The sequence below is a fragment of the Phalaenopsis equestris genome, unplaced genomic scaffold, assembly GCF_001263595.1.
Source record: "Phalaenopsis equestris unplaced genomic scaffold, ASM126359v1 Scaffold000002, whole genome shotgun sequence".
NCBI lineage: Eukaryota > Viridiplantae > Streptophyta > Magnoliopsida > Asparagales > Orchidaceae > Phalaenopsis > Phalaenopsis equestris.
This window is the reverse complement of record NW_018164444.1, coordinates 6,430,430-6,456,189: the sequence shown is the minus strand read 5'-3', so window position 1 is coordinate 6,456,189 and position 25,760 is coordinate 6,430,430. Positions and strand designations below refer to the sequence as shown.

Below are 25,760 nucleotides of genomic sequence, written 5' to 3'. Positions count from 1 at the left end.
TCTAAACCCGAAAGAATACGAGAAAGGTTCTTACAAACAATCAAAATACTCTCCATCCTCAGGCCGCACAAAACAGCCCCGATTTATAAATGCTAGACTCTCTTAATTATATGTCATTCTTAAACATAGAGACACAACAACAAACTGAAACACATATACTAAAATAAAACTCTAGCTACCACATCACTATGACTATAATATTTTTATAAAACTGCTTTTAAAAAAATTTCATTTATTTCACATATCCCAATGCTATTCCGAAAAGCTTTAAAATACAACTTTTCATAATGAACAAAATTTTATAAAAATAAAAGCTCTGCCAAACAAAGCATAAAACTCACTAAGAAAATATTTTTAGAACTACAACTCTTACAACCTCATTAAATACCAAACAAGCAATATTAAATACTACCTATGGACTGCTAAGACCAGCAGTGACACACTCCACCCCTTAGAGTTATTGCCCTAACATAATAATAGGGGTGCTAAAGTAAACAAGTGAATTAGTATAAAGCCTTCAACTACTTGGCATAGAAGGAATTAATGATCTCCTTGAATTACTGCACAGTTCCCTTCACTAATTACTGCACAGTTGATTCTGCTCAACCCCTTGCAATCTCTCAAGGAGTCTTCCCATTGCACCAATCTTCTAAAGGCAATTAATCTAAACCTGAGAAAAGAGGAGATTGAAAGAAATATAAATGAAAAGTGCCACATTTCATCAAAATAACATCAAGTTTTTTATATGATATAATGAGACTCAAGAGAATCAGTTATCTTCCTTGGAGAAGAAAATAATGGACAAAATTTAAAAAAAAAAACTTTAGATGTATCTTAGAAAAGCAAATGGCTGCAGTGCAATGTTCTGAAATTCTCACAAAAAATGAATGATGCACATAAATAATTTATCCTGATTTGTTCAAAAGCCAATTACAACATTTATAAAGGACCTTATTTACTATTATCTCGATTCGGCAAAGGTAAGTAGAACCCGAGCTCAAGGTTATTAACCGACAAAATTGTCAAATTAGAGTAACAAATGTAGATACGAGGAGGATGAGTCGAATATCTATTGATTCCATGCAAAGCAACTAATCAATAATTTAGCACATTTGGATCATATTCTAAATAATTTCAAAAAATATATCAAAACTACATTAGATTGCACATAACATCAATACTGAACACAATAGTAGAAGAAGATAATGTAAAATATAATGTAGTCATTTGACCAAAGTAGATAAATATTCTCAACATCAATACTGAACACAATAGTAGAAGAAGATAAATTTAAAATATAATCTAGTCATTTGACCAAAGTAAATATTCTCTTTGATCTGAATCAACAGAACAGATTGAACGTCACAGGGAGCATCATGTGTTTGATGTCTAAAATCTCAATCTAAAAACATCAAAAAGTAACCATCACTTCATGCTTGTTCATTATAAAACATATTCCATATTTCTTTTAAAAATAACAAGAATTTACGAATAAAACGATATTACATTCTTAGTGCAATATGTTTAAATAAAAAAGTAGAACTTCTAACAAACCTGAATTCATTCAACTTAGTCCAGTTGACAGAGACTCGCCTTTAATATTTTGTCTTCTGATGAGCTACATTTCAATAGAACTTCTTGAGGCCATGCATTATATTTTGCCTTCATACTGAAAATTCTGTTTGTAATCTTGTAACAAAGTTGCAAGAGTACTCCTGCATGGGCCTTCTGCAAATTAATCAAAGATTCACAAATCAGCAAGGTAATAAGCTGCTGCAAATTTTTTTTTTTTTAATTTATGGCTATTTTCATTTTTCAACTTTAAATTTATTACACTAACACTAACCACTAAGTAAACTGTGAAGCTTTTGAAGATCGTCGCGTGTGCATATATCTATCAATGAATATATACCTGGCCTTAACGCTTCATCTATCTCTCTGCAGCACAAGAGAAACAAACAACAACGCTATTATTAACCAGCAACATTTCAGAAAGCCCCAAGTTGGAGCAGTAATAGAAAAAACAAAGGATTGTGTGCTTAATGCTTCATCTATCTCTCACACATAAATTTCCATATTTACACAGATCATTTTGGTGCTTTAAACCTCTGCATGAAAATGTGTATTTCATTTTTATAAGGTATTGCTACTTTTAATGTCATGTTAAAGATTTGAATGCTGTGTGTAAATATGAAAGTTTAGGCGTGAGATATGTAAATACATAAGAATTGTGTGCCGTGTACGTTAATATGCCAATATGTAAATACATAAGAATTGTGTGCTGTGTACGTTAATATGCCAAAAAACAAACAGTTCACTTTATTTCTAACCAATGTGCTACGTATTTACATTTTATTTTTCATGGTGGAACATACCTTTTAATACCAGCTTTAGAGGGACCACAACCTGAAAAAGTTGATATATAGTTCGAAAGTAGGAGATAAGCATACTTCCCAAGAGCGTCCTTCTGATGTCTTATCTGCAAATGAGTTAAATATTATGTTTCTTAAATAAGTTGCATATATTTATATAATTATAATTTTGATGTAGACGTGCAGAAATATTGGAACGGGAATAAAGAGATTGAATAGGGCATAAATATGCCTTTTTGAAACGCATTTCACGACACCTAGAAGTGACGACAAAGTGTAAAATGGAAAGCATAAGATGCACAAGTTACAATGAAAAACAGCGCCGAAACCATAAATAGAAAAAACAAGGTGAGTATTAATTAAAAGAGACAATTACATACCATACAATTCGTATGTACTTACATATCTAACACCTAAACATTCATATTTGCTTGCATACAACTCAAATCTTTAACATCATATCAAAAATACCATCTTCGCTACCTTTTTAAAAGTGAAATACACCTTTTCATGCATAGCTAATTTAAAGTTCAAAATATAAACTTATTTAAAATAAATTCAAAATTCAAAAGTCATCCTAACACTAGTGCTACAAAATGTCATCAAATGGCTTAGATTTCTCGCCCCACAATCTTGATCATCAGGTATCCAATCAATGATAATGTCATTATCTAAAAACTCCTATTGAATTGATCTCCAACCTAGAAGGAATGATACAAAAATTAACACTATTAGCAATCTCTGTCAAGAAACCAGATGGTTTGATATCAACTTGATATCTTCTAATCCCTTCACAATCCAATATGCCCAAATTGAGTTGAAAAAATATTCTAATTAACTCTTTTCAAGTGAATGTCCGGATTAGCCATCTCCTTCAAGATTGTATCCAACCTTCTAGGAGAATTTCACACCAACAACTACAAATGTGAAATATCTTACCTGGTTCGTTTACGATGTCGGTGGTCCAAATGTGAAAACATATCATTACAAGTTATGTAAACAAAGTACTTGACCATTAAGTTTGGTCTAATGAAATTGCCTTCTCCAACTTCTCTAACGTGCTCTTGAAAAATGGATTCCTTTTGTAAAAACAGGGATCTTTAAGCATTGGAAGGATCAATTAGAATAATAATATTTCAGCAAGAGAAATATTAGTTGTTGTTGAGAGAGCATCTCAACAATTTATTGGAAACCCACAATGTTGAAATTTTAAAAATAATTCAGCCACATCATAAACCAAGTTTGCTGCAGTTTAATCTTAGTCTGGAAATATTGAAGTGGCACGTTGGTATGTATGCAACAATCTCCTTCAACATAAGATAAGCAAAGTAATGTTTCACTTCTTGACACAATGTCAATAAGTCCTCAAAGTAATGTTTCACTTCTTGACGCAATGTCAATAAATCCTAATCATATGCAAGATAGTACTTCTAAGCTCCACAAACATCCTAAACTAGTGGGCGCGGCGTGATGCTGAGTATCAGCGTATCGTGTGGTACGCATGCAGAACAGCAAAGTTAGATCCAATTTTTGGACCATTTCACCCTAGAGAGGATGATGCCCCTTTGAGGTTGCTATTTTGATATCTAGGAATTGATAATATATATGTTGGGGAAAATATCTATGGAACACTTTTACTTGGATTTTATGACAATAGATATAGCTTTCTCTGAATTTATCTCCCTGGGAGGCAGTATATTTTTCCCTTTGTAAGCTGTGTCTATAGCATATTAGCATGTAATGGAATAAGTGGTTGCTTCGTTTCAGCATCTGTAGATCTTCGATATCATCACCGGCTGTCTCATCTTAATTGTCCTCTGAAAAATAGCTGCGACCACTTTCTCGTCCCCTCCAATCCTAGAGCTTTACTCAACGCCATCGTGCAATCCCCCCCACTTCCTTGATCCTTTAAAAGCATTTAGGAGCCCTAAATCGGTGTAATTTGGTATTAAAGCCATTTAAATCCTAGATTTTCTTTTTCAAAATCCAAACTCTAACCCACAATACCTAACCTTTCTACCTCCAGTAAAAATCATCCCTACATCTAAGGATGTAAAGGAGCCGAGTCGTGCTCAAGTCATATTGAACTAAAGCACGGCTCATATATGAAATAGACGGCTCGAACTCAAGCCCGAGCTCACGTCGATCCCATAATATGAGCTCGAGCTTTGGCTCATCAGTTCAGTAACAAGCTCGAGAGCTCGTCTTGAGAATCTTGTGATCAGAGCTCACTGAAGGTTTGTGGGAGGATGTCACGGCCGAAGCTTACTGAAGAAGGCATCGTTGAGGCCGGTGATATGAGCTTCTCAGAGGGATAGCTTGTCGGAGAATTGGAGAAGATTTAATTGTGAATGGGAAATACAAACAACATATATTTATCTCATAAAGTGGGGTCGGCTACATGAATCCTTTTTCTCCATTGTGCCCTATTGAGTGTCATGAGTGTCAAATTTTCATTTTGTTGGAGAATAGGAGAAGATTTAATTATGAATGGGAAATACAAACAACAACATACATTTATCTCACTAAGTGGGATCGGCTACATGAATCCTTTTTCTCCATTGTGTCCTATTGAGTGTCATATTTTAATTTAATTCTAATAAATTAAAATCATTTTTTATACAATATCTGGTTGTAGGTTGCTTTTGTAGGTTCCTCTTTGCAGATAGATGTCCAAAGTATTTTCGATCTGATCTCGTTTCGGACTGTGCTCTTTGGGGCTATCCATGAGAAAATCGCTTTACGAAAGTTCTTTACGTTGCTTCTCTCGTTTGTTTATTGCCCGTCGTATATCCCTCCTTCTGGTTTCTCTCTTCTTCTGATCATTCATTATATTTGAGAGGAAGATTTACTCACTTTACGTTGCTTCTCTCGTTTGTTTATTGCCCGTCATATATCCCTCCTTCTGATTTCTCTCTTCTTCTGATCATTCATTATTTTTGAGAGGAAGATTTACTCGAATAAAGGAATAATACAACGATTATAAATAGACAAGCTGACGACTTCTAAAAAAATGAAAGAGAGAAAAGATAACGAAAACAACATTTTCCCTATTATTTCCCGCAACGCTCTCGCATCACCCTTTTTTCTATTTTCTTTACTTTCACCACTCAGAATAGCACTCCCACCACTGTTTGTGTTCCTAGCTTTCCCCATTGTTGCTGCCACCTTCCAGCTTACTGGTCGGCCCCCCTTGCCACCTCCCCGGAGGTCCAAACCCCTAGCCAGCACCAACTACCTGCCACCTTCCAGCTTACTGGTCGGCCCCCCTTGCACCTCCCCGGAGGTCCAAACTAGCCAGCACCAACTATACTCTAGATCCAACCCTTTTAGTGTTGTGTTGTTTTGTTGCAATTTGCAATTTCCCTATTGTTGTTGTAATTTCAAATTTTTTAAAGTAAAAACATTTGTTTTCCCTTGGGTGTTCGATAAATTCCAATATCACTTTCGGCCAACCCAAATCCAAAATCCACCTTAGCCAAAACCCTAAGTAGAGATCTACCATACAGCCTAGAAGAAATCCTTAAGACAGCATTCAAGATCTTATATAGAAGACATATAAAAAGAAATCTTTTGATTACGACGGAGGCTTGCTAAATTTGACGGAAAAAAATATAACGAGGTCAAGTAAAGTCAAAATGGTAATCACCCAGTTAATAAAAAGAAGAAAACTCTTTTAACCAAGAAGCCTCAAGTGACAAAGAACCAATTTTGTGTAGATTATCATTGAGCATAGAGAAGAAATGGTGGCTTTAAAGAGTGAAGGTTGGTTTATCAGATTTTGATGGTTGTTTGAATCATGTGAATTTAGTGGTTTCAAACTATGGAACACATGAACTTTGAGTACATAGGCATTTTTCCTGACATAAAAGATGAAATTAGCTACCATTAATTTAAAGAAAAGTGCTTCTCTGTGGTTGGAGAATTTGAAATATCCATGAAAACATTAAAAAAAAAGGTAAAAACACAACAGTCCAAAATAAAAAAGAAATTGCAGCATAAGTACCTCCCAACACACTACAAATAAAATATGTTTTTGAGATTTCACCATTTACAATATAAGAAATTATAAGTAGAGTACAATGATAAGTTTAAATAACTCATGTTTAATTGTGAGTTAGTGGAACCAATAGAGAACATTACCCAAATATCTAGTAGGATTGAGACCACTTAATGGCAATATGGTATAGTTAGAGCACCATGAAACATTGCAGAATGTACAAAACTTAGCCCTAAAAGTAAAAAAGCAACACAACAACATCAGATTCCTTCAAACGGAAGTATATCATGAGGTTGGACAACAAAAGTGCCCCTCACTAGAATTTCAAAACCTACGCTACTAGAAAAGTCCGCACAAGAAGGAGCAACCAATGATCGAGCCGACACTACCAATGCATACCCAAAATAAAGTGTTTCAAGTGTCATAAAATATGGTCACATTGTAACCAACTGCCAAGACAAAACAATGATTTCTTTCAATGAACATGGTGCAGCGAAAAAAATAGAGAGTAGAAGATCTGGAGATGAGGATGGCAACGAGTGAAGGTGAGATGTTTGTAATAATTTGATGAGTTCTACAAATCGAGCCCTAAAAAGAGCATTAGTAGGTCAAACATAATATCTTCCATACATTTTATATCGTGAAGATGAATGTGTGTAGTCTCATTATAGACCGATGCAATTAAAAGAAGGTAATATTTATCCAAATGGCGGACAAATCTAGCATCACTATACAAAAGCATACTCAGCCATATTTCTTAATTTGGTTAAAGAAAGAAAAAGAGAACATTAATGACAAGAGATGCCTAGTAGAATTTTTCACCAGAGAAAAGCTACATGAGCAGCGTGATGTGATGTCATGCATTTGGATGCATGTAACATTTAGTAGGGTTGACCATGGCGGCATGGTAAGGGCACAATTCATGATGGTCATAAGAACACTTTCCCTTTCAACGGAAGATTGAAAATATATTTTACTTCTATCCTTGAAGAAATTATAATTGATGAGTACTAAGAAAGAGATGTGAGATTTAATTCCAAGCATCACAATACTACATAATATAAGGGAAATGTCAGTGGGATTGACCTTGGTAAAGTTAGAGGCCAGTGAGATGGAGGAGCCAATACTTGAAGCAGTGTACCTCTGTTTGAGGAGTTTCATGATGTTTTAATTGAAAGTCTACCACTTATATCATCACCCCTACATAAATTCATAATACTATAGATCTCATCTCATCATCAATGCTCACCATCTGACAAGGCTACTCGATACAACAAACATAGTATGAGAAGATACAGAAGTTGGTTGATAATTTGAGGGCCCAATGACTAGTTCATGAAAATACCAGTTCAAATATTATACCAGCTTTAATTTTCTCAAGAAAGATGGACTGTATTGTATATGTATTGATAGTACGACGGTGAATAAGATCGTCATTAAAGATTGGATGACTTATTGCATAAGTGGCATGGAGCTAGTGTATTCTCCAAAATTGATTTACGCAGTGGCAACCATCAAATCCAGATGATACCTAGAGACAAGTAAAAGACCACCACCAAGACGTGATGTTGATTTTATGAGCAGACAAACATGAATTTTAGTCTGTCAAATGTGTTGAACAATTTTATGAGGTTGAAGAACCAGGTTTGGCTAGCCTTCATCAGAAAATTTATGATTGTGTACTTCAATGATATTTTGGTGTACAACTATGCGGAGAGCATTTGCAACACTTGCGTGAGCAAATTTAAATACTAATAATTTTATCATATAATATGAAAATAGTCAGTATCCAAAAAAATCTAAATCTAACACAAAATATAAGATTTAGTGATGGCTAATCATCACCAATTATGTGTTATAGGTTGCAAACACAAAAAAAAATCCACTTCATCCTTTACACTTCACTATTAATTTTTTGGCATAAAATTAGCCTCCAAAGGTACTTCTGCATGGACTAAAGAGCTATTGTTAGATGTTATCAAGTCACTAGCATTGCTAAAATTGCAGTTTTATCTTACCAAATTTTGTTTTTGATTCATTTTCTTCAACGGCTATATTACAAAACATTAATTTTGTCTAAATTATTAGCTTGGTATAGTATTGAAAATAAAATCTCATCATCTTTGAGGTATATTCACCGTAGAGTTGACTTCTTTGTAAAGAAGCTCAAGCAAATAAGTAATAAATTAAGGAAACACTTCCGCAAAATGTAAACATAATCAATGAATTAAAAAATAAACTATTACTACTAAAAGGAATTTCAACAATATTTAGTGGATCCCGAAACAAATCAGGAGAAGCACTAAGATAACAATGAATATAACCTCACATCATTGATAAGGTAAGAGTTGTTCCGCAACTTTAAAGAGTCACAAAAAGTAGGTGTCTCCTAAATTGAGATTCGGTACATGTCCATTGTTTGTCTTTCCTCTAGGATGGCATTGGCAACAAACTGAATAGTTAACATCTCATAATACCACATCAACTTGTCGACGTTAGTGAACCAAATGGTCCCTAGATTTAGTCTTTAATACATATATGTTTTTTCTCACCCTTAGTAATGTTACTTCCTCTAATAAAACCCAAAAGTTGATTCAATATGAGTATCACAACCCAGATAATCTACTTTGTTCAAAATTTGATATCAAAATGTACTTCAATCATGTAGTTTCTTGTTATTCGTCATTGAAGGTAACCTAACACCACTATTTAAATCAATTCATTGAGTAATTTATATATCCTAATTTTGATCCTCTACGAAAGAATTCAGCTCACTGAGATTTTACATCTTTCCGTGATGCATTCATCATTAAATAAGATGGAACACTGAAACATATCTGCAATACAAAAGTAGGGAAGCATACTTCAACTCTGCCTAGGCACCAGCATCATGCATTGCATATACCTTCTAATAACAAAAAAATACCTCAAAAAGTACAAGCCCGAGTCTATATAGCAAGAAAAATTAGGAAATGAGAAAAGATTAGAGTGTAACCAAGCTAAGTCGGCTCGTGAGCTGGTTCGGCTTAGCTGGATAAGTGACTTGAGAGCTAAGTTTGATGAGATAACAAGTCAAGCTCAAGCCACCTCGAACTAGATTAGTTAGCTCGTGAGCCGGTGGCTAGTTTACAAAAGGTTAATATGAAATATACTAAAAAAAATTAAAATTCAATACTTTATCTTTAGATTATTAAAAAAATTTCAAAAATAATATTTTATATTTTACACCAATTTCTTTCTTATTATTCATCTCCTATTTGCTCGTTCTATTAACCATTTTATTTTAATGTTAGCTGGAATTAATATTTTTTTCTCCCTTTCAACAAGTTAGTTGTGAGCCGTCTTGAACTCATAGAATTAAACTCGAACTCGATTAATTAATCATGCTCAAGCTCAAGCCAGCAGCGGCTCAAGCTCAAGCCAAATTGTTTGCACCAGTAGAAAAAATTAGCTGGTAAAGCCATCAATAACCTAAGCATTGTGGAATAAGAAGCCTAACAGTGTTTATGAATTATGTGATAAATGTAATACAAATCACCAATTGCTATGATTTGGGATTATTGTGCCAATTAACAAACTAAAAAACAAAATTAAGTTATGCATTACTGTGCATCAATTCTAGTGTCACATTACAATCCATGTTTAAAATTGAGTGTGGGAAGTTAAAGGAAATAGCACTTTATGATTTGACAAACCTCTTCATAAATCCTCCTGAGAAAGCTAGCACATTTTATTGCCTCCCCTAATTCCCAAGAAAAGTAGCCCTCTTTTTTACCAGTTTCAGAATCCACAATCTCCAAACAGCTTAGCAACGTGCTTAGTGATTCCTCGAGCAAATGAATGCATCTCTCGGCTTCACTGCAAAGAATAAAATAGATCAAGTTTTAGCATTTCAATGAACAAGAAATTGGTCTGCAAGAAAAATATGAAACATTGATCTTCTGTTATGCGATAACAAGACTTTGCAAAATAAAAAGGAGTTGAGCTCATGCAAATAAACATAAAGCTAATAAGCTAAAAAGGATATGAATTATACAAATTATGTGTTTAAACCAAAATGGTTAAAAAAGATAAATCTTATTTGAATATCAGTATAGAGAGTCATAAATGACAACTATATTGTAATAATCATAAAAAGTTACAATTGCTAAACTCCACTAAAAGAGTTGTTTCATCTTATAACATTGTAAGAGCACCTAATTTTAATAAAGCAAATGATGAAGCTAGCGGCCACGTGAACAATAAAAATAATCATAACTCAATGAAATAAGATGAAATAGTGGACCGATGTAGTGCAAGAACACCACTAACTTTTGCTGCCAAACAAAAGTTGTTCCCCACTTTTCTCAGGCTATAGTATGATTTGTTTAACTTACTACGCTGGTTATGATCCAATGTTGAGAACCAAACTTCATTAAAAAATTATGAAATTTAAATAGTTAAAACAATCAATTACTTAAAAACTACTTTAATAAGCTATCATTGTTTTCAATTTCTTTAACAATTTCCCCAAAATAGATGACTATTTTAAAATGTTATCAGAGAGTTTTACTTCCGCTTATTTGGAGAATCATTCTCTATTTTCTCCTCGTATTATAATGATGTGGCCTTCTCTTTCAAGTAGTGTTTATTATATTTTGATTAAGCATATCTGGTTGATCTTTCTCATTACTCCTGCATGTTCTTCCACAAGTCACCGGTCCCTTTCTCCACTTAGCTACCATCTAAACAGCAACCGCACACTCCTTAACCCTTCAAATATCATTATTTCAACCTCTTCTACTTTTCCATCCCCTTGCACGCATCTTGAAACCCAACCATGATCCCTAACCTCTATCTAAAATCATGGATTGGTGTCATTTGGTGTCATAGTCTTGCAAACTTTAGATCACTTTGGAAATTCATTGTTTTCCATTCAAAACCCAAATTTACATAACCTACCTCATCTACTCACAAAAAATCTCACCCTCCACACAAAACCGAAACCTCCCACCTTCAGCCATCTTGTGATAAAACTTTTTGTTCCCTTATTGGGTCAAATGAAAGTCTTATGACTATGATTTATTCACATAAATGCTCAATATTCTTAAACCAAAAATTTCCACCATTATCATCTTTTCGGTCCTTGCCAGTTAGATGTGGGATTTTTTCATTCTACATTGTCCAGATGCTAACATTATTCAGGCATGCATAGGCTACTCTCACATTTTTTCTTCATAATAAGGAGGCAAATGAATTCAAGCTTATTATAGTACATTGAAAGGCAAATGGAAGTACTTCAACATCACTTCACAATTTATCACACTACTATGCAAAATTAAAATGAGAAGTTCCACATTTTTCAATATCCCCACTTCATCATTTATCACTGCTCTATCACGTGTTCTCTTAGTTATTGAGCTTATAGTTGTGCCTTCTCTTGAATTTGAACACATTGTTCTTAGAGCTAACACTGCAAAAGTAATTGTTATCTTGGAGGCGATGATTCATTTTTCACCTTGTTAATATTGTCAGAGAACTAATTACCAATTTGATTATGTTGGGACAACATTGGAATACTATTAGGCTCGTTCTAACATTATTTTTCTCTCCCAAGAAAAATATGATCATCTATTATAAAACTTCAATCTAACTTACTACTACTCATGTAGTTCTGTTTACTTTGATACATCCTTAGTCTTGGATTCAAGTGCATCGTCCCACATGGCAAGTAACCCACAATTGTTTTTCTCTCTCACCATACTAACAATTCCTATTCCCAACATTAATAACAGATTACTCTCCGATTTCTCGAAGAGGATCTCTACGTTTCTCCTCAGTAACTTTAAACAATGTTTTATATATTCCTCGCTTTCCTATAATCATGTTAACTATAAAACTTGTTCTAATAAATGTCATAATTGCTTAATAATTTTTCTTCCTTTTACTAGATTTTTTGGGATCTCAGCTCAAAAAGGATGAATTGTGACACTGTTGAAATTGAACACATCAATTATCTCTATAAAAATTTTTCCATTGCTTCATTTTACACTACCTGCCCTTACAAGTGCCATTGTTATCCCAAATGTCCTTGTTATGTTTAGAGTTTCACTCATCTTCCCTCCTCTAACGCTAGGTTTGGATGTGAAGTTTAAAAGTAAACCATGTGTCCCAATTCCCATGCCTAGATCTTCTCGTAGCCATTTTGACTTGCTACAATCTAATTTCCACAATTCAAGTCCTATCTTAACTCACATGGAGTTTGGTTAGTTTCTTTTATTGACCACAGAAAAGTTACTTGAATATACTTATAAAATGTTGGCCTGAAGTATTCACAATATTCAAAAAATGTTATAAGAAAATAGAAGTCTTACATCTCTTAAAGTTCATTTTACAGTTGCTCTAGAATAAATGCAATCCATTTTTTTTTTCCTTCTGTACTATAAATGGTATTACACATCAATTATCTTGCCTTTATACTTCCTAAAAAATTGTGTTTGTATACAAGTAATGTCATCTCTCAATGTTGCTTGTACATTAATGTTTCAAACAAATTTTCTAAGATAACTTTGAGAGATGTTATCCTAATGACATGTGACTTAATGAACTATGTACCCTCCCTAGTCTAAATGAAGCTCCCCCATTCTTTCTTCTCTATCAACAACAAATTATTTTTTTCTCATAGCTCTTTATGTTTTCAATTGAGTTTGTTTCATCCATTATTTTCATCATGGATCTAGTACAATTTTTTCGCATGTTATTAAATGTACTTTGTGTGTTATTCTAAAACTCACAAAGGTTATCATTATTTTAATCTCTCTACCAATTGCTTTTATATTTTTGTGGATATTATCTTTTATCAAATAACCCCTCACTACCCTTATTTATACTCCACATAATTGCTTCCAATTATTCCACTTGCACATCTTGCTCAAACCTACTCTTGTTTTACTAAAGGTTTATACTTGCTAACGATAATAATTTCCTTCTAATGGACCTCTTTACACCCCATCTTATTTGGTTGAGCATCTGTTTGTGCTAGCAACCTCGAATCTCCAACTTATAAATGCACTTTGGAAATATACAAACATAAACTCACCATTTTCCAATATAGTCTTTTAACTCCCCTGGCCATTGATTCTCCTCATTTTGTCACGTTATTGTGCCTTGCCCAATTGTTTCTATTCCATGGACACATTAAGTTACACTGCTAGATCTTAACAGGAAATATAAAATTAATATTGTTATTGAAATGAGGGATCTCCTTATGATTGAAATTGTAATTGAAATGACGAATTTCCTTCATCGTCTCGCTCGGGATCTGGCTACATCCAATCAGCAAAGTGATAAAATGACGAATTTACCATGCCGAGGCTTTTCCCCTAGCGGTTTGGTTGAACTGTTTCCATCTCCTTACTACACTCAATAATCAAGTGTATTAGGAATGTTTTCTCTATGATGATCTCTTCAAAATTATATATATGAAAAAATCTCCTAAACATGCTGCTTAAGATAAGAAAAAAGTACGTAATCTGTAAAATCCATATAGGCTTAACAAAAATCTTTGAGGTGGGTTCAATAAACTATGCAAGGTTCTTATTGAAATTGGTCATTGAAGTGGCATAATTAATCAATGTATTGCATCAATCATTCATCATTTAGGAGTGTGATTCTGGCGAAATATGTTGAAGACATTCTTCTTATTGGAAAAAAATATTTCAGGCATTGAGAAAATTAAAAAGTATCTTCAAGAGACGAGTGTTACTATCAAATTAGGGACTTCCAAAACTATTTTATTGCCGTAAAATTTATGTAACTAAGGCCTCTCTTTATCAGAAGAAATATGCTATATAATTGAAGAAATTAGGCTTCATAACTGTAGATTTGTTGACTCACCTACAGGTACAAACTATCAAGAATAAAGAAATTTATGAATGAAATGTTTCTTTTTTTCAAATAAAATAAGAAAGGAATGAAATGTTTCTTTTGAAGATACTCTTCATTATCATTGTTTGGTTGATAAGCTTATGTATTTCCACAATCTAAAATACACCTTCACACGCCAACTGGCAAGTGGATCCTAATGTTTTACCTAAACGACAACTCAAGTAATTGTATTAAAAACTTTTATTTGATTTGGTAAGAATCACATGAAGCAAACATCAAATTTGTTTGAAACCCAAATCAGATGCTAAAGCGCACATGAGATGGAAGAGAAGTACCTTAGGCACACAAAAAATTAGTGGGCAGTGTAATCTACTTGAGAGGAAAACTCCAATGCATTAGTTGAAAAAGTTATAAATATGAAGAGAGAAAAAGGATTGGACCTCCAAAAAAGCATAAATTGTATGGCAAATCAGGCAATTTGAAGATAAACCCCTGGAATACCATCTAATGTGAAAGTATACGAGTGTATGCACTCTCACCGAAAAGAAAACTAATTTTTGAAGGTAAGCACTTTGATACAAACCAAATTTTGGAGATCATAAGCTTCTTAATTTGTTGGAGATAGAAAATCATACTTAAGTTTTTTATCTTTCTAAATCATGATAAGAAATTTGACATTTCATATGAATTTAGATGTAAGTTAAAGCAAAGGTATCATATATCTGACTTGTCTAACCGTATAAACATGTTGAAAATATCTTAATGGTAATCAAAATTGTTCTAATAGATTTCCTTAGAAGTTCATACTACAGAGAATCATTAAAGATATTCCAAATAGATCAAAAAAATGAAGGTGAATTAAAATTTAATATGCACAAAAGCAAAGAGGTACATCCATAGAATTACATCCTGAAATTTAGAGCTAGGTGACATCAACATAGTTTAATTACTAATTTTAATATTTAGAGAATCTTAAATGATATGAGAAAAACTATTCAAAATAGATTTCTTTAAGAGAGCATAACCTATAGAATCATAAAATACATAACTAATTGAAGGAGAACACATGATATAGGTACTCTACCATTAAAAAAAGGGTTTCTACATCATAAGAAGAAAAGTTAGTGGAATTCTAAAGGAGGGAGTGCTTATGCATGGATGTAGGTCAATTTAGTGCCAACCACATAAACAAATGGTGTCATTGTTCTATAATCATGTTCTCTCTCTCTCTCAATATTACTTGACCTGATGATCCTCGTGCTGTGATTTGATGATTATTTCCCCATGTGCTATAGTTATTGGTGCTTCAACTTGACATAGTCACACTTAGACTATGCAAATTTCTACTAACCATCATTATGATTGTGCTGGAATTAATTTATGTATCTTTGGTGTTTGACGATATATGTGATCCAAAGTTTGTATGATTCAGTAGATTTATTACATTGTGCTTGTTAGTTTTATTAGTCACACATAGATAACAATTTATGTATTTCTTTTGTTACACTTATAAGTAGTTTAATTTGATCACAAGTTGCGTGTTTGTAACATTGCAAGAAAATCAACTTTATTGTGCTTGACATTTAAGCACTCACATATTAGCCCAACATATATTATGTATTTTGTCACCTATATTTTCTGTATGTGCTTAGTTTATTTGTATAAGTTTTCATACAAAATGTGTGGGTTCAAGTTGGGAAGAATTTCACAGGAATTTTATTCCAACACGTACTCAATCCAATCCCCATCCACTTGTGTTTAAACTTCTCATACTTATTTACTTGAAAAGGATAGTGATTGAATATCACAAAATTAATTACATGAACACTTAATAGAAAAAATATTAAGGCCAACGCATGCTTAATATACATATGATATGTATATGCAATAATGATAATTGTTTCAAGTAATTACGGAGTTAAAACAAAGTCTTCAATTGAGATAGCATCATGGATCATTATTAAATTTGTACATTGTCTATAGAGATACAAATAATACAATAAAGTGAGGCAACTTGGTATGTGATATTAGCAAACTATATAGTTTAGATGAATAAGTCTCGTTTAAATGAAAGAAAAAATGGATAATAGATAAAATTTAAAAGATTTAAGATATACAAATAATAAAATAAAGATTGTGTAAAGGGAAGCTAATTTTCGTAAGCATGAAATAAAAAATTATTCATCAATATTTTTGAAAATTGATCATACATAAATGCATATCATTAAGTGCCTTTGTTCTATTATAAAAAGAAAAGGATTACACAGAAGGGTAATAACTTCCAGAGCTAAAAATACGTAGTTAAAATAAATAATGCCTTGAAATTCAAATAAATTAAGAGCTTTATAGAGACATGTAGATTATTAATTTGCAACTAATTTAGCTTCTCTCATTGACCTAAATTGTTAGAAACAAAGAAGTTATCAAAAGCTGAGTTGAACTGACATAAATCAGACTATGGATGTGTGGTAAAATTATAAATGATAGAATGGAATGATTAATATTAGATAGATGATGGGCTATATTATTGAAGATATGGTAGCTAGAATTACATTAAAGTAATTTTTATGCACCAATAAGATAAGTACATGGAATTAATATTGAAGAATTCAAAGGGAAAAAATAAAGACAAAGAAAACATGATTAGGAATTATACAATCTACATTAAAGAACGCAAGTTAAAAAAACTTGTGATGATGAAGAAAATGATGACAAAAACTTAATCAAAGAAACAAAATAAAATTTCATTGCTTACATATTGAATCCTACTTAAATGGATGGTAAGAAACTGTCAATCAACTTAGTAGTTACTGAGACTATTACAGACATCCAATTAGTCAAAAATAATAAAGGACCACTTGATTATACCAAAATATATCCTCAAGTTAAAATGCCGTCAAGGCTATATCTTTAAATGTGAGCAAAGACATATATCCCTTTTATTCTCATTATATTTTTTTTCTTAAAAATGTAAACTTTATATGGAACACCCCTCACACAACAATCTAATAGAGCTTTGACCTTGTAACAGTTGTTTAGTAATTTAATATATTATTATCTAAACATTTATTTTTTTTTTAATAAAAACCAAAACAGGTAGACCACTAAGCTCAATCATAGACCCTAAAGTTGGGGCAATTGTTTATAATTGCTTTAGATTGCTCTTCACACAAAAGTATATTTATGTGTGTGTGTATGCGCGCGCGCGTGTTATGTGTATGTATGTATGTATGTAAGATCCAAAATACTACCAAAACATCACATCCTTAACGAATAGAAGCATATAAGATCATTTTAATTTTCTTTATGAAGTTGAGCAGATGACCAACAGAAATACAGAATAAGCTTTAAATGAAGTTTGAATGGAGTAAAAAAGACAGCAACTCGTACTTTTTTTGGTGTTTAATAGTGGAGCACATCAATCTGCAGCATGAAGTATACAGCTCAATAGAGATCTGACGGTCTACAAAATATAGTTTCCTACCAGTGAAAGGAACCTTTTCCTTGTTACAAGAGAACATAGAAAAATTCCAGTTAACACAAGAATCCCTAAGCTTACGGAATCCCGCGAAGAGCGCCATTGGTATGTGAAAATACTGGCTAACATAGCATGAATCCATGCGAAACGAACGCCTTCCAACAACTTTTGTAAGAGCCTCAACACACATAAGAATAAGTGTACCTGCATCCGTATTACTTTTATTTGGGAAAAATTCCACTGTATAAAAGATTGATGGCTTTCGAAGGTGCAAAAATATGTTGATTATGGCACCAACTAGGTTTGGCAAGCTATTCTTAAGAAATTGGTTATGCCCTGCAAATCAAGTCTACTGTTAGAAAACATGATTACAGATGACTATGCATAGATGTCAAATTTTCCATTCATAAACTAGTGAAATTTAACTCAGAATAAGCAACTCAAATTTTCCATTCATAAACTAGTGAAATTTAACTACTTAGAATAAACAAAAACATCTCAAGCAATGTAAACAAACTTTTTTCATAATTCAGAACTTAATAGGTATTAATATGGAAAATCGCAACCTGTCAGAACTTCTTCATATAGAAAATTTCATGACATTCAATAAAAATTTAAATGAGCATTAAAATCGCAAACTGGTAAGCACCTGAAAAGCATTCAAGAATCAACTCAAAGCATTCAATGCTAGCAGCCAAATCTGAGGAGACCATTCCCCCATCCACATTTCCAGTGCTTAAGTGATAAATTGCTGTGTGGTTTTGCTGCACGCCGATTAACTTCTTTTCAATTACTTCAATGGCTATCTTCAGATACACCTCTGAAGGTATCATCAAACACTTTTTAATTGACATTCTCAACTTAATTTTAAATGCGTTGAATCTATATTTTCCATGTTCAAAAGATCTCAAGGAATTCCAGTCTGTTTCATTTTGTGCTTCAAGCATCTTTGTATCTGACCCCATATCCAAAGATGAAATGGCAGTTTTTCCCTGTACACTAATACATTTCCCCATAGCCTTCAAATGCAAGACAATGAAATCGGCATAAACATCTTTTGAAATATCAGGATCACCGAAGCTAAATAGACTCCCAACAACATCAAAAAATGTTAGAACTCCATCCAACCAAGCAAAAGAAAACCAGCATGATTGGTCACTCGTTTCAGAAAACTCTTGCAAGAGAATATAAGAAGTTGCAAAAAGAATAACTGTAGACCTCAATGCAAACTGATAATTACAAGGCTGGTTTTTCAAATGCCCATCACATGATGGCATGCACTTTACTCTCAAAATTGTTGCAGATGTAGTAAAAAGCTGTCTGATTATAAAAGCCGCCTGGGAACATAAATCTTTAAATAAATACTGTAACAATGCTCCACAAGATATCTTAAATTTTTGTAAATTAATTTTATTTACTATATGGAAGAAATCAATGGTCAATTTTATATGGGAAGCTGGTGACTTATGTTTCCTGATGGAAGAAGCTCCTGATCTTTTATTTCCACTTCTAGAAAAAGACACAAAATCGAAGGATTTAAGTTCCACTCCCACTATGGCACTAAGGAAATCTTCGAGCATTTGGTTGTCATCGAAAACTATAATCTTCAAACATACATTTACAAGCTCTTCGAAAACAACAACATGACTGTTGAGTTTGGAGACATAAAACAACATAAAGTTTGAAATTTGTGATATCTCTAAGCTCATTTCCTTGAAAATACTATCAGAAGCTGATGTTAGGCCCGACAGGAGAGCTTGAAAACAAGAAATGATGGATGAAAATTTATTCCACTCTGAACTGTTGCTACAAGCATCCAGATTTACAGAATGAACACAACTTTTAAATGTAATAAGAAACTTTTCTGCATGTTCCTTTAAAGCATCAGCCACCAGTTCCACATGCTCCCAAGCATCACAGTCATTATCATTTAAAAAGGGTGAATCTTGCAATATTTGATTTTGGTTAAACATCTCCTTCAATAGGAAAAGCAAAGTATCCTTAACTTTTGCTTCACTTATTTTCATGAATATATAAGATGTCTGATCTATCAAGGAATAAATCTTGTCTTGCACCAGACTAGAATATCTCTCCCCAAAAAAAGCATTCGGAAGTCCAGCTACTTTATATACCGACTTAAAAAGCCACAAAATAGAAGAGGAGGAATTAAATACAACATTGATAGCCCTTAACTCTATGGCATCTAAGTTCTTGGAAGATCCCATCACAAGGCATTTCATAGCCCTCCGGCAAGATACGAACAAAGTCAACAACTCAAATGGGTCATATGTAAAAGATTTCTCATGATGATTTAGTAAGTTGGAGATTAAAAACCTGAAAGAATAAAACAATTCTAGAATCAAAAGCAGGAAGAAGTTTGGAGACATCCATGTGTAGAGCTCAAAAAACAAAATCTATGTTGTCGCCATCCAAAAATCAAAAGCAGGAAGACGGTTGGCAATGGAAGATAAGATCAATGCAGATTATAGAGTTTCCATTTTCACAACTATAACAAGTATTAAATGCACCTTATGAAAAAAGGATTCAAAAAACCACCTTTCAATGTTGAGCATATAAGTTGCATAACGTGAGAAGGATTTTGCATTGCCATAAAATTTGGGCATTTTGCAAAAAAGATTAAATAAGTTTCCACAAGCTTTTAGCTCCAAGCTGAAGGAAGATGATGGCTCCCCTCGGCTTTTTTCCAAGCAAATCATACTTGGCAGAACTGAAACTGAACCTGACAATGAAGAATTATCAAGCCCATCATTTGCGTTAATCAATACCGGTTTTTTCTCCAAAATATTCAAAATCTCACAGTTTGGCGAGCAACCCAAGTCAAGACTATTTGTTTGTATGCATAGCAAAGCAGGATTCAGCAGTTTCTTCAAAATATGGCAAAATATAGATGAAACATTTGTGTATGTCATCTAGAAGAATATAAGAAAGAAAAAAGGCATTTTAGCAACTCTGACAAATAAAACCATAAAAACAAGACTAAAATATATATCATTGTGAAAAAGGTTCAAATGGCTGGTTGTTTTTTTTTTGGGGGTTGGGGGTTTGTGGGGGTTATTACATTGATCTTTTACTGACCATTTGTTCATATGAAAAAGAATCTTGGAGTAACTCGAGCGAAATACGTTGCAGAGTAACAGTGTTACATAAAGATCTTCTCATACTCCCATCCATATCATCGACATAATTACTCAAACATGGCAACGAAAAAAGAAACAAATATGAGACAAACTTCTTTAGATGCTTTCTGGTGGCATAAACGAACCACACATCAACGTTTTGGCATAAAAGCAACCAAACTGCAACATGTAACGACTTCTTATCCAGAGAGCAAATCCCCCGATCCCATTCACCTTCATAGACAAGGCTAGTCTTACCACGGCCACAAAACTCGTCAAATGGTCTCTTTGAATCCAAAATAGATAGATGACCCATTAAAAAATTTGTTAGCTCCATTGCCTCCCTTGTTGAACCTGCAATAAGTTTTTTCCACACCTTCATTGATTTTTGTGAAGGAGTATTCTCATCTTGCAATTTCATTTGGGCTTTTTGGTGAAAAAAATCAAAAGCCTTGATCAGCCTGCTCAAATCATTCAACCTTTGTAAGGTACAGATTTGTAATATATAAACCAGTGGATCACAAGCTGCAAAATTGCTTGAAAGAAAATTTTTTGAAAGGATTTGGATGGCCTCCATAAGCGAAACTGAGGATGTAGCTATCCAGGAAAAATACCCTCCATCCATTTTCTCTGGTTTTTCCACCCAATCCATAGAACAAGATGTTGTAAACAGGTCTCCCAACGATTCTGATGCCTTATGTGATAAATCTGGAGGCATAAGACTAATTGATTGCTTGTACAAACTTCTAGATGAAGCATATAATCTGAAGAAAAATAGAAAGAGCCAGCATATACTCTGCAATTTTACCTGTGAGCTGTTTCCACATTCAATAAATTCAGGATTTGAGAATTTTATGCCAGTGATAAAGGAAATAAAATCATTAACATTATCTGTTTGAGTCTGCAAAAAACTACTCAAGCTGGGCCTTAATGTTTTAATCAAGTTCTTTAAAGAGGTCCCAATCGATACGCTGTTTGTTGCAGTAATCCTCAAGGACTCCAGCACAATAGAATATATTTCAGAGAGAATCCTTCCCAGTAGTTCAGCTTGAATATCAATATGTTCAATAAAGGATTTTCTATCCACAGAAACTGAATTCTGTCTGATCCATTCCAATGCATCAGCTATATCTAAATTCAGCTGTTGAATAAAATTACCAGCCTGCCCTTCTGGCACTGATTTTACAGCATTGGAGATGGTCGTCCTGAAGTCTTGTGAGCCAAGCAAAGCTTTTGCTGCTTTCAAGCACAACGGAGAAGAAAAAAAAGAAGAGGAAAATACCTTATACTCATCTGTTACACTATCATTGGTCTTTATGAGTATTTTTACAGCTTTACACAATGCAAATAGAGGAGTAATAACCTACAGTATCAAACAGTGAACCAATTAGAACAATTTCTGAAAAAAAAGGTAAACAAGATTGAATTTGAAAGCCAATTAGAACAATTTCTGAAAAAAAAGGTAAACAAAGTCCAATTAATAGATTGAATTTGAAAGAAAAAAAAAAGCAGGTGCAATGCATTGTGGGTTGGATGTAAGATTATTCCAAAAAAAAGGAAGATTTACAGACATACCACTTAATTCTTATGAATTTACCTATCTAAAACCTAAATGTCAATTTTTACTCATACGCCACCTTACCTATACATGAAAAGGTGTATTTCACCTTTATAAAGTAAAACTAGTGGCATTTTTTATGTGATAGGAAGGATATGGGTGTATAAGTGTAAAAAGTAAAGTTCAGGTGATAAATATGTAAATAAAAAGGAATAGAGCGGTACGTATGTAACAGGCTGTTTGGCCATTACAGGATGAAGCCATATACTTACAATACCTCTACAACGCGAAATTTATCTAATATTAAGCAATTTAGAGCGATACTACATAATAATCACAACGAGGGCAATCTGCACAATACTTTTTTGGATAAGCGTATGAAGGACTCCAGAAGAGTAAGTTGAACAGAAACTTACACGTAGAAATGGTTAAAACCCACTAACCTGGCGAAGTTCACCGTAGACATTGATAAGTTTGCAAATACTACATAATAATCACAACGAGGGCAATCTGCACGATACTTTTTTGGATAAGAGTATGAAGGACTACAGGAGAGTAAGTTGAACAGAAAGCTACACGTAGAAATGGTAAAACCCACTAACCTGGCGAAGTTCACTGTAGACATTGATAAGTTTGCACCCGAGGTTTAAAATCTCATTCATCAGCAACGAACAAGGCTTAGCATCAGAAATAGATATATTAGCAGCCAAGTATGACACTAACAAAAGCCATATAATTACAAGATCATCCCCAAAAACCCGGTATTCAATTTCCAAAAAGCAACCAACACCTACAACAACCTCCCTTCGAATCAAAGGAAGCATCTTTTTTACTTCATCACACATTTCCAATTCAGACATCCAAAAAAAGTGCAACTTTATTGAAATAGAATAAAACGCATCATAAATTTCTTTCAGAAAATAATAATGCTTTCCTTCAGGCGTGTCTTCTGTGCGGACATATATTTTCTCCTGTATGAAACTTTCAAGAATCTCATTCACAGATCTGAGCAAGCAATGCAATTCTATCAACCTGTGTTCTGAGACCCCTGACACTATGGATAACTCCTCTGCACAATTTTTACACTCTCGCAACAGAGGTTTCATAAATTGCATAAATACTTCAAAAAGAGGTAAAACTGCTTCCTGAGCATCTCCAGAGACCGCATTACCTTTTTTCAATACTTGATGTCCTCTAAATGACAAAGAACCATCTTGCTTACCCTTGGCTTTGCCAGCAAACAAACGGAGCAAGCATGCAAATCCACCCAATGCCGTTATCTTTTTCTCTTGTATAAATTTCTCCAGTTTGTTGAATAAGTGCCTATGATAACTCTCGTTAGCACCTCTAGATTTCACCTCCTGCCCCACAGTTGAACTCCTTGAGCTTAAAAAACCACTAATATGAGAAGGATGAAACAAGCCGTTCAACATAACATCTTCAACAATCTTCAGCATGCTTGCAAATTGTTCAAAACAACTATCTTTGGTTCTCAGCCGCAATAGAACAAACACCTCGAACAACTGTTCGAGTAGCCTCTCTACAAAAACACAGAATATGTTCTTTGGGTTTGGATGGAATCTCAGAAAACTAGAAAAGTGATCAAGCAAAAGTGCTGACAGATCCAAAAGGACTTTAGCCACCAAAGATGCCTGTTTTTCTCTGCTCGAAACTTTACCGATAATATTAAGAACATCAACAACACATGAAATCCATAAATCCATGCCCACATTGTAAAAAGCTCTTGATTTTGAAGCAAGCAATGAGGAGAGGCACTGCAAAGCATTCTCAAATAGTTGGTTGGATTCTACTCCTAATAAAAAGTTAGAGTCCAATAAGAACAATGCTTGCTTCAAAACAGGCGCTACAGCTCTTAATAAATTGGGGGAGGGTCCCGCTGAAAACTTCTCTGAGCAGGATCTGATTACGGCCCAGCATCTGTAGTCCAGGCAAGGATCCAAAGGCTCGCCGTTTTTCCTGTTTCGGTCTGTAGACATCAAAAGCGACTGCATCCAATCGAAAACATAGTGCAGTGCCCGTGTAAAAGAAACGGGCTGCATCTTCCCATCACCGTTGCTGGCTTCCGAATTTGCAAAATCAAAAGAAGCCTCGATCTTCCTGCGTGGAACAGAATTGTAATTCTCGATAAATGAATCAAAAAAGAAAAAAAAAACTTATTTTTTCGTCCTATTCTGAAAAGTGGACAAGGTTTTGGAATAGACCTTTGCAGATTAATTTCTCTGCTTTGTAAAGTAAGAATGAGATCAAGGTTCTCCCAGGTGTTGCAAAGCTTGATCTTCTTCAGGTCTCTACCCTCATCTCGATCTTCTTCTTGCGGTTGCGGCTGCTCTTCAGAAAACACTGGTGGGAGTTTTCTCCGCTTGATACGGGATTTTGCGGGGACAGTAGAATTGGAGCACGCCATTACAGAGCAACTTGACGTCCCAATAAGCATGAGGGAGCGAGACAAGAGGATTTAGGGGCTGCTCGGTGACCATATGCAAACTAAATTCCGCCAAAGAGTAATGGGCCGTTTGGTGCCAGGATTTGAGCAGGATTTAACCTAAAAATCACGTCCAACAGCAAAAAAGCCATCTTTTCCTCCGTTTGGCCTTAAATTTACGGATTTAAAGAAGCTGAAGCGCGCTAAGGCGTGGAGAAAGACGAGGGTTTTCTTCCTCAATGGTTTATGGTAGGAGAGCGAGGAGGAGAAAGAAGGAAGTTTGGGAGCTTTGTCGCCGCGATCCCGTCGTTGCCTTCCCAGCTAGCTAACCGCGCCTGTACCGCGAGCTTTTGGTCATGAAGGCGATGGATTGAGGCGAACCGGGAGAGGGTAAGGGACGACGGCGAGGGTTTCCGGCGGGAAAGGCGAGGGGAAGATAGTTTTGTTTAACCTTCATTAATTTAATTTAATAATACAAATATTAATTAACAGATTATCAAATTAATTATAATTAGATAAATTTATATATAACTATTTAATAATACATAAATATAATTAATTTAAATTAAATTTTAATTAATGTATAAAGCTGTATTAATTAGTTTAATTAATTAATAGTTCATTAAATAATGTTAAACTATTGTTTAAAATAATTTTTATTAATGCTTAATCAGCACAATAAATTCTTAAGTATTGAATGACACAATTATAAATCAAAATTTTAACTTAATTTAATTTAACTTAATATTTATATCATTAATATGTAATATTAAATCATTATTACAATTAGCACATTTAAATCTTAAAATAAGTTGGCATATATTTTCATATAGAGTTTTACAATCTTTAACATTTATCATATCATATAGTTTTTAGGATTTAAAACATTTTGACGTTTATCAAATT

General features: G+C 33.7%; 1 protein-coding gene across 2 annotated transcripts; it reads right to left on the bottom strand.

The window, feature by feature from the left end:
* Positions 1-250: 250 nt before the first annotated feature.
* Positions 251-25,295, bottom strand: LOC110023159. Of its 2 annotated transcripts, XM_020722441.1 has the most exons (12): positions 24,634-25,295; positions 23,014-24,529; positions 20,813-22,216; positions 20,535-20,646; positions 20,273-20,456; positions 18,366-20,050; positions 17,629-18,052; positions 10,068-10,230; positions 2,376-2,479; positions 1,847-1,938; positions 1,555-1,728; positions 251-670 (listed from the first exon to the last, which is right to left on the bottom strand). In XM_020722441.1, the coding sequence occupies exons 1-11, from the start codon at positions 24,864-24,866 to the stop codon at positions 1,652-1,654; spliced, it is 5,994 nt and encodes a 1,997-aa protein (XP_020578100.1). In that variant the 5' UTR covers positions 24,867-25,295; the 3' UTR covers positions 251-670; positions 1,555-1,651. The 2 variants fall into 2 exon arrangements, with proteins under 2 accessions (XP_020578100.1, XP_020578092.1); XM_020722433.1 differs by having other exon boundaries at positions 20,273-20,646.
* Between the last annotated feature and the right edge of the window lie 465 nt (positions 25,296-25,760).

Bases quoted from the DNA above. Each gene is read 5' to 3' on its own strand.
- LOC110023159 (XM_020722433.1), bottom strand. From the start codon at position 24,866: ATGCTTATTGGGACGTCAAGTTGCTCTGTAATGGCGTGCTCCAATTCT. The intron at 2,480-10,067 runs GTTTGTCAAATC...ACTCATTTGCAG, and splicing joins TCAGGAGGATTTATGAAGAG to ATAAGACATCAGAAGGACGC. The intron at 1,729-1,846 runs GTTAGTGTTAGT...ATTAATTTGCAG, and splicing joins GCTTCACAGTTTACTTAGTG to AAGGCCCATGCAGGAGTACT.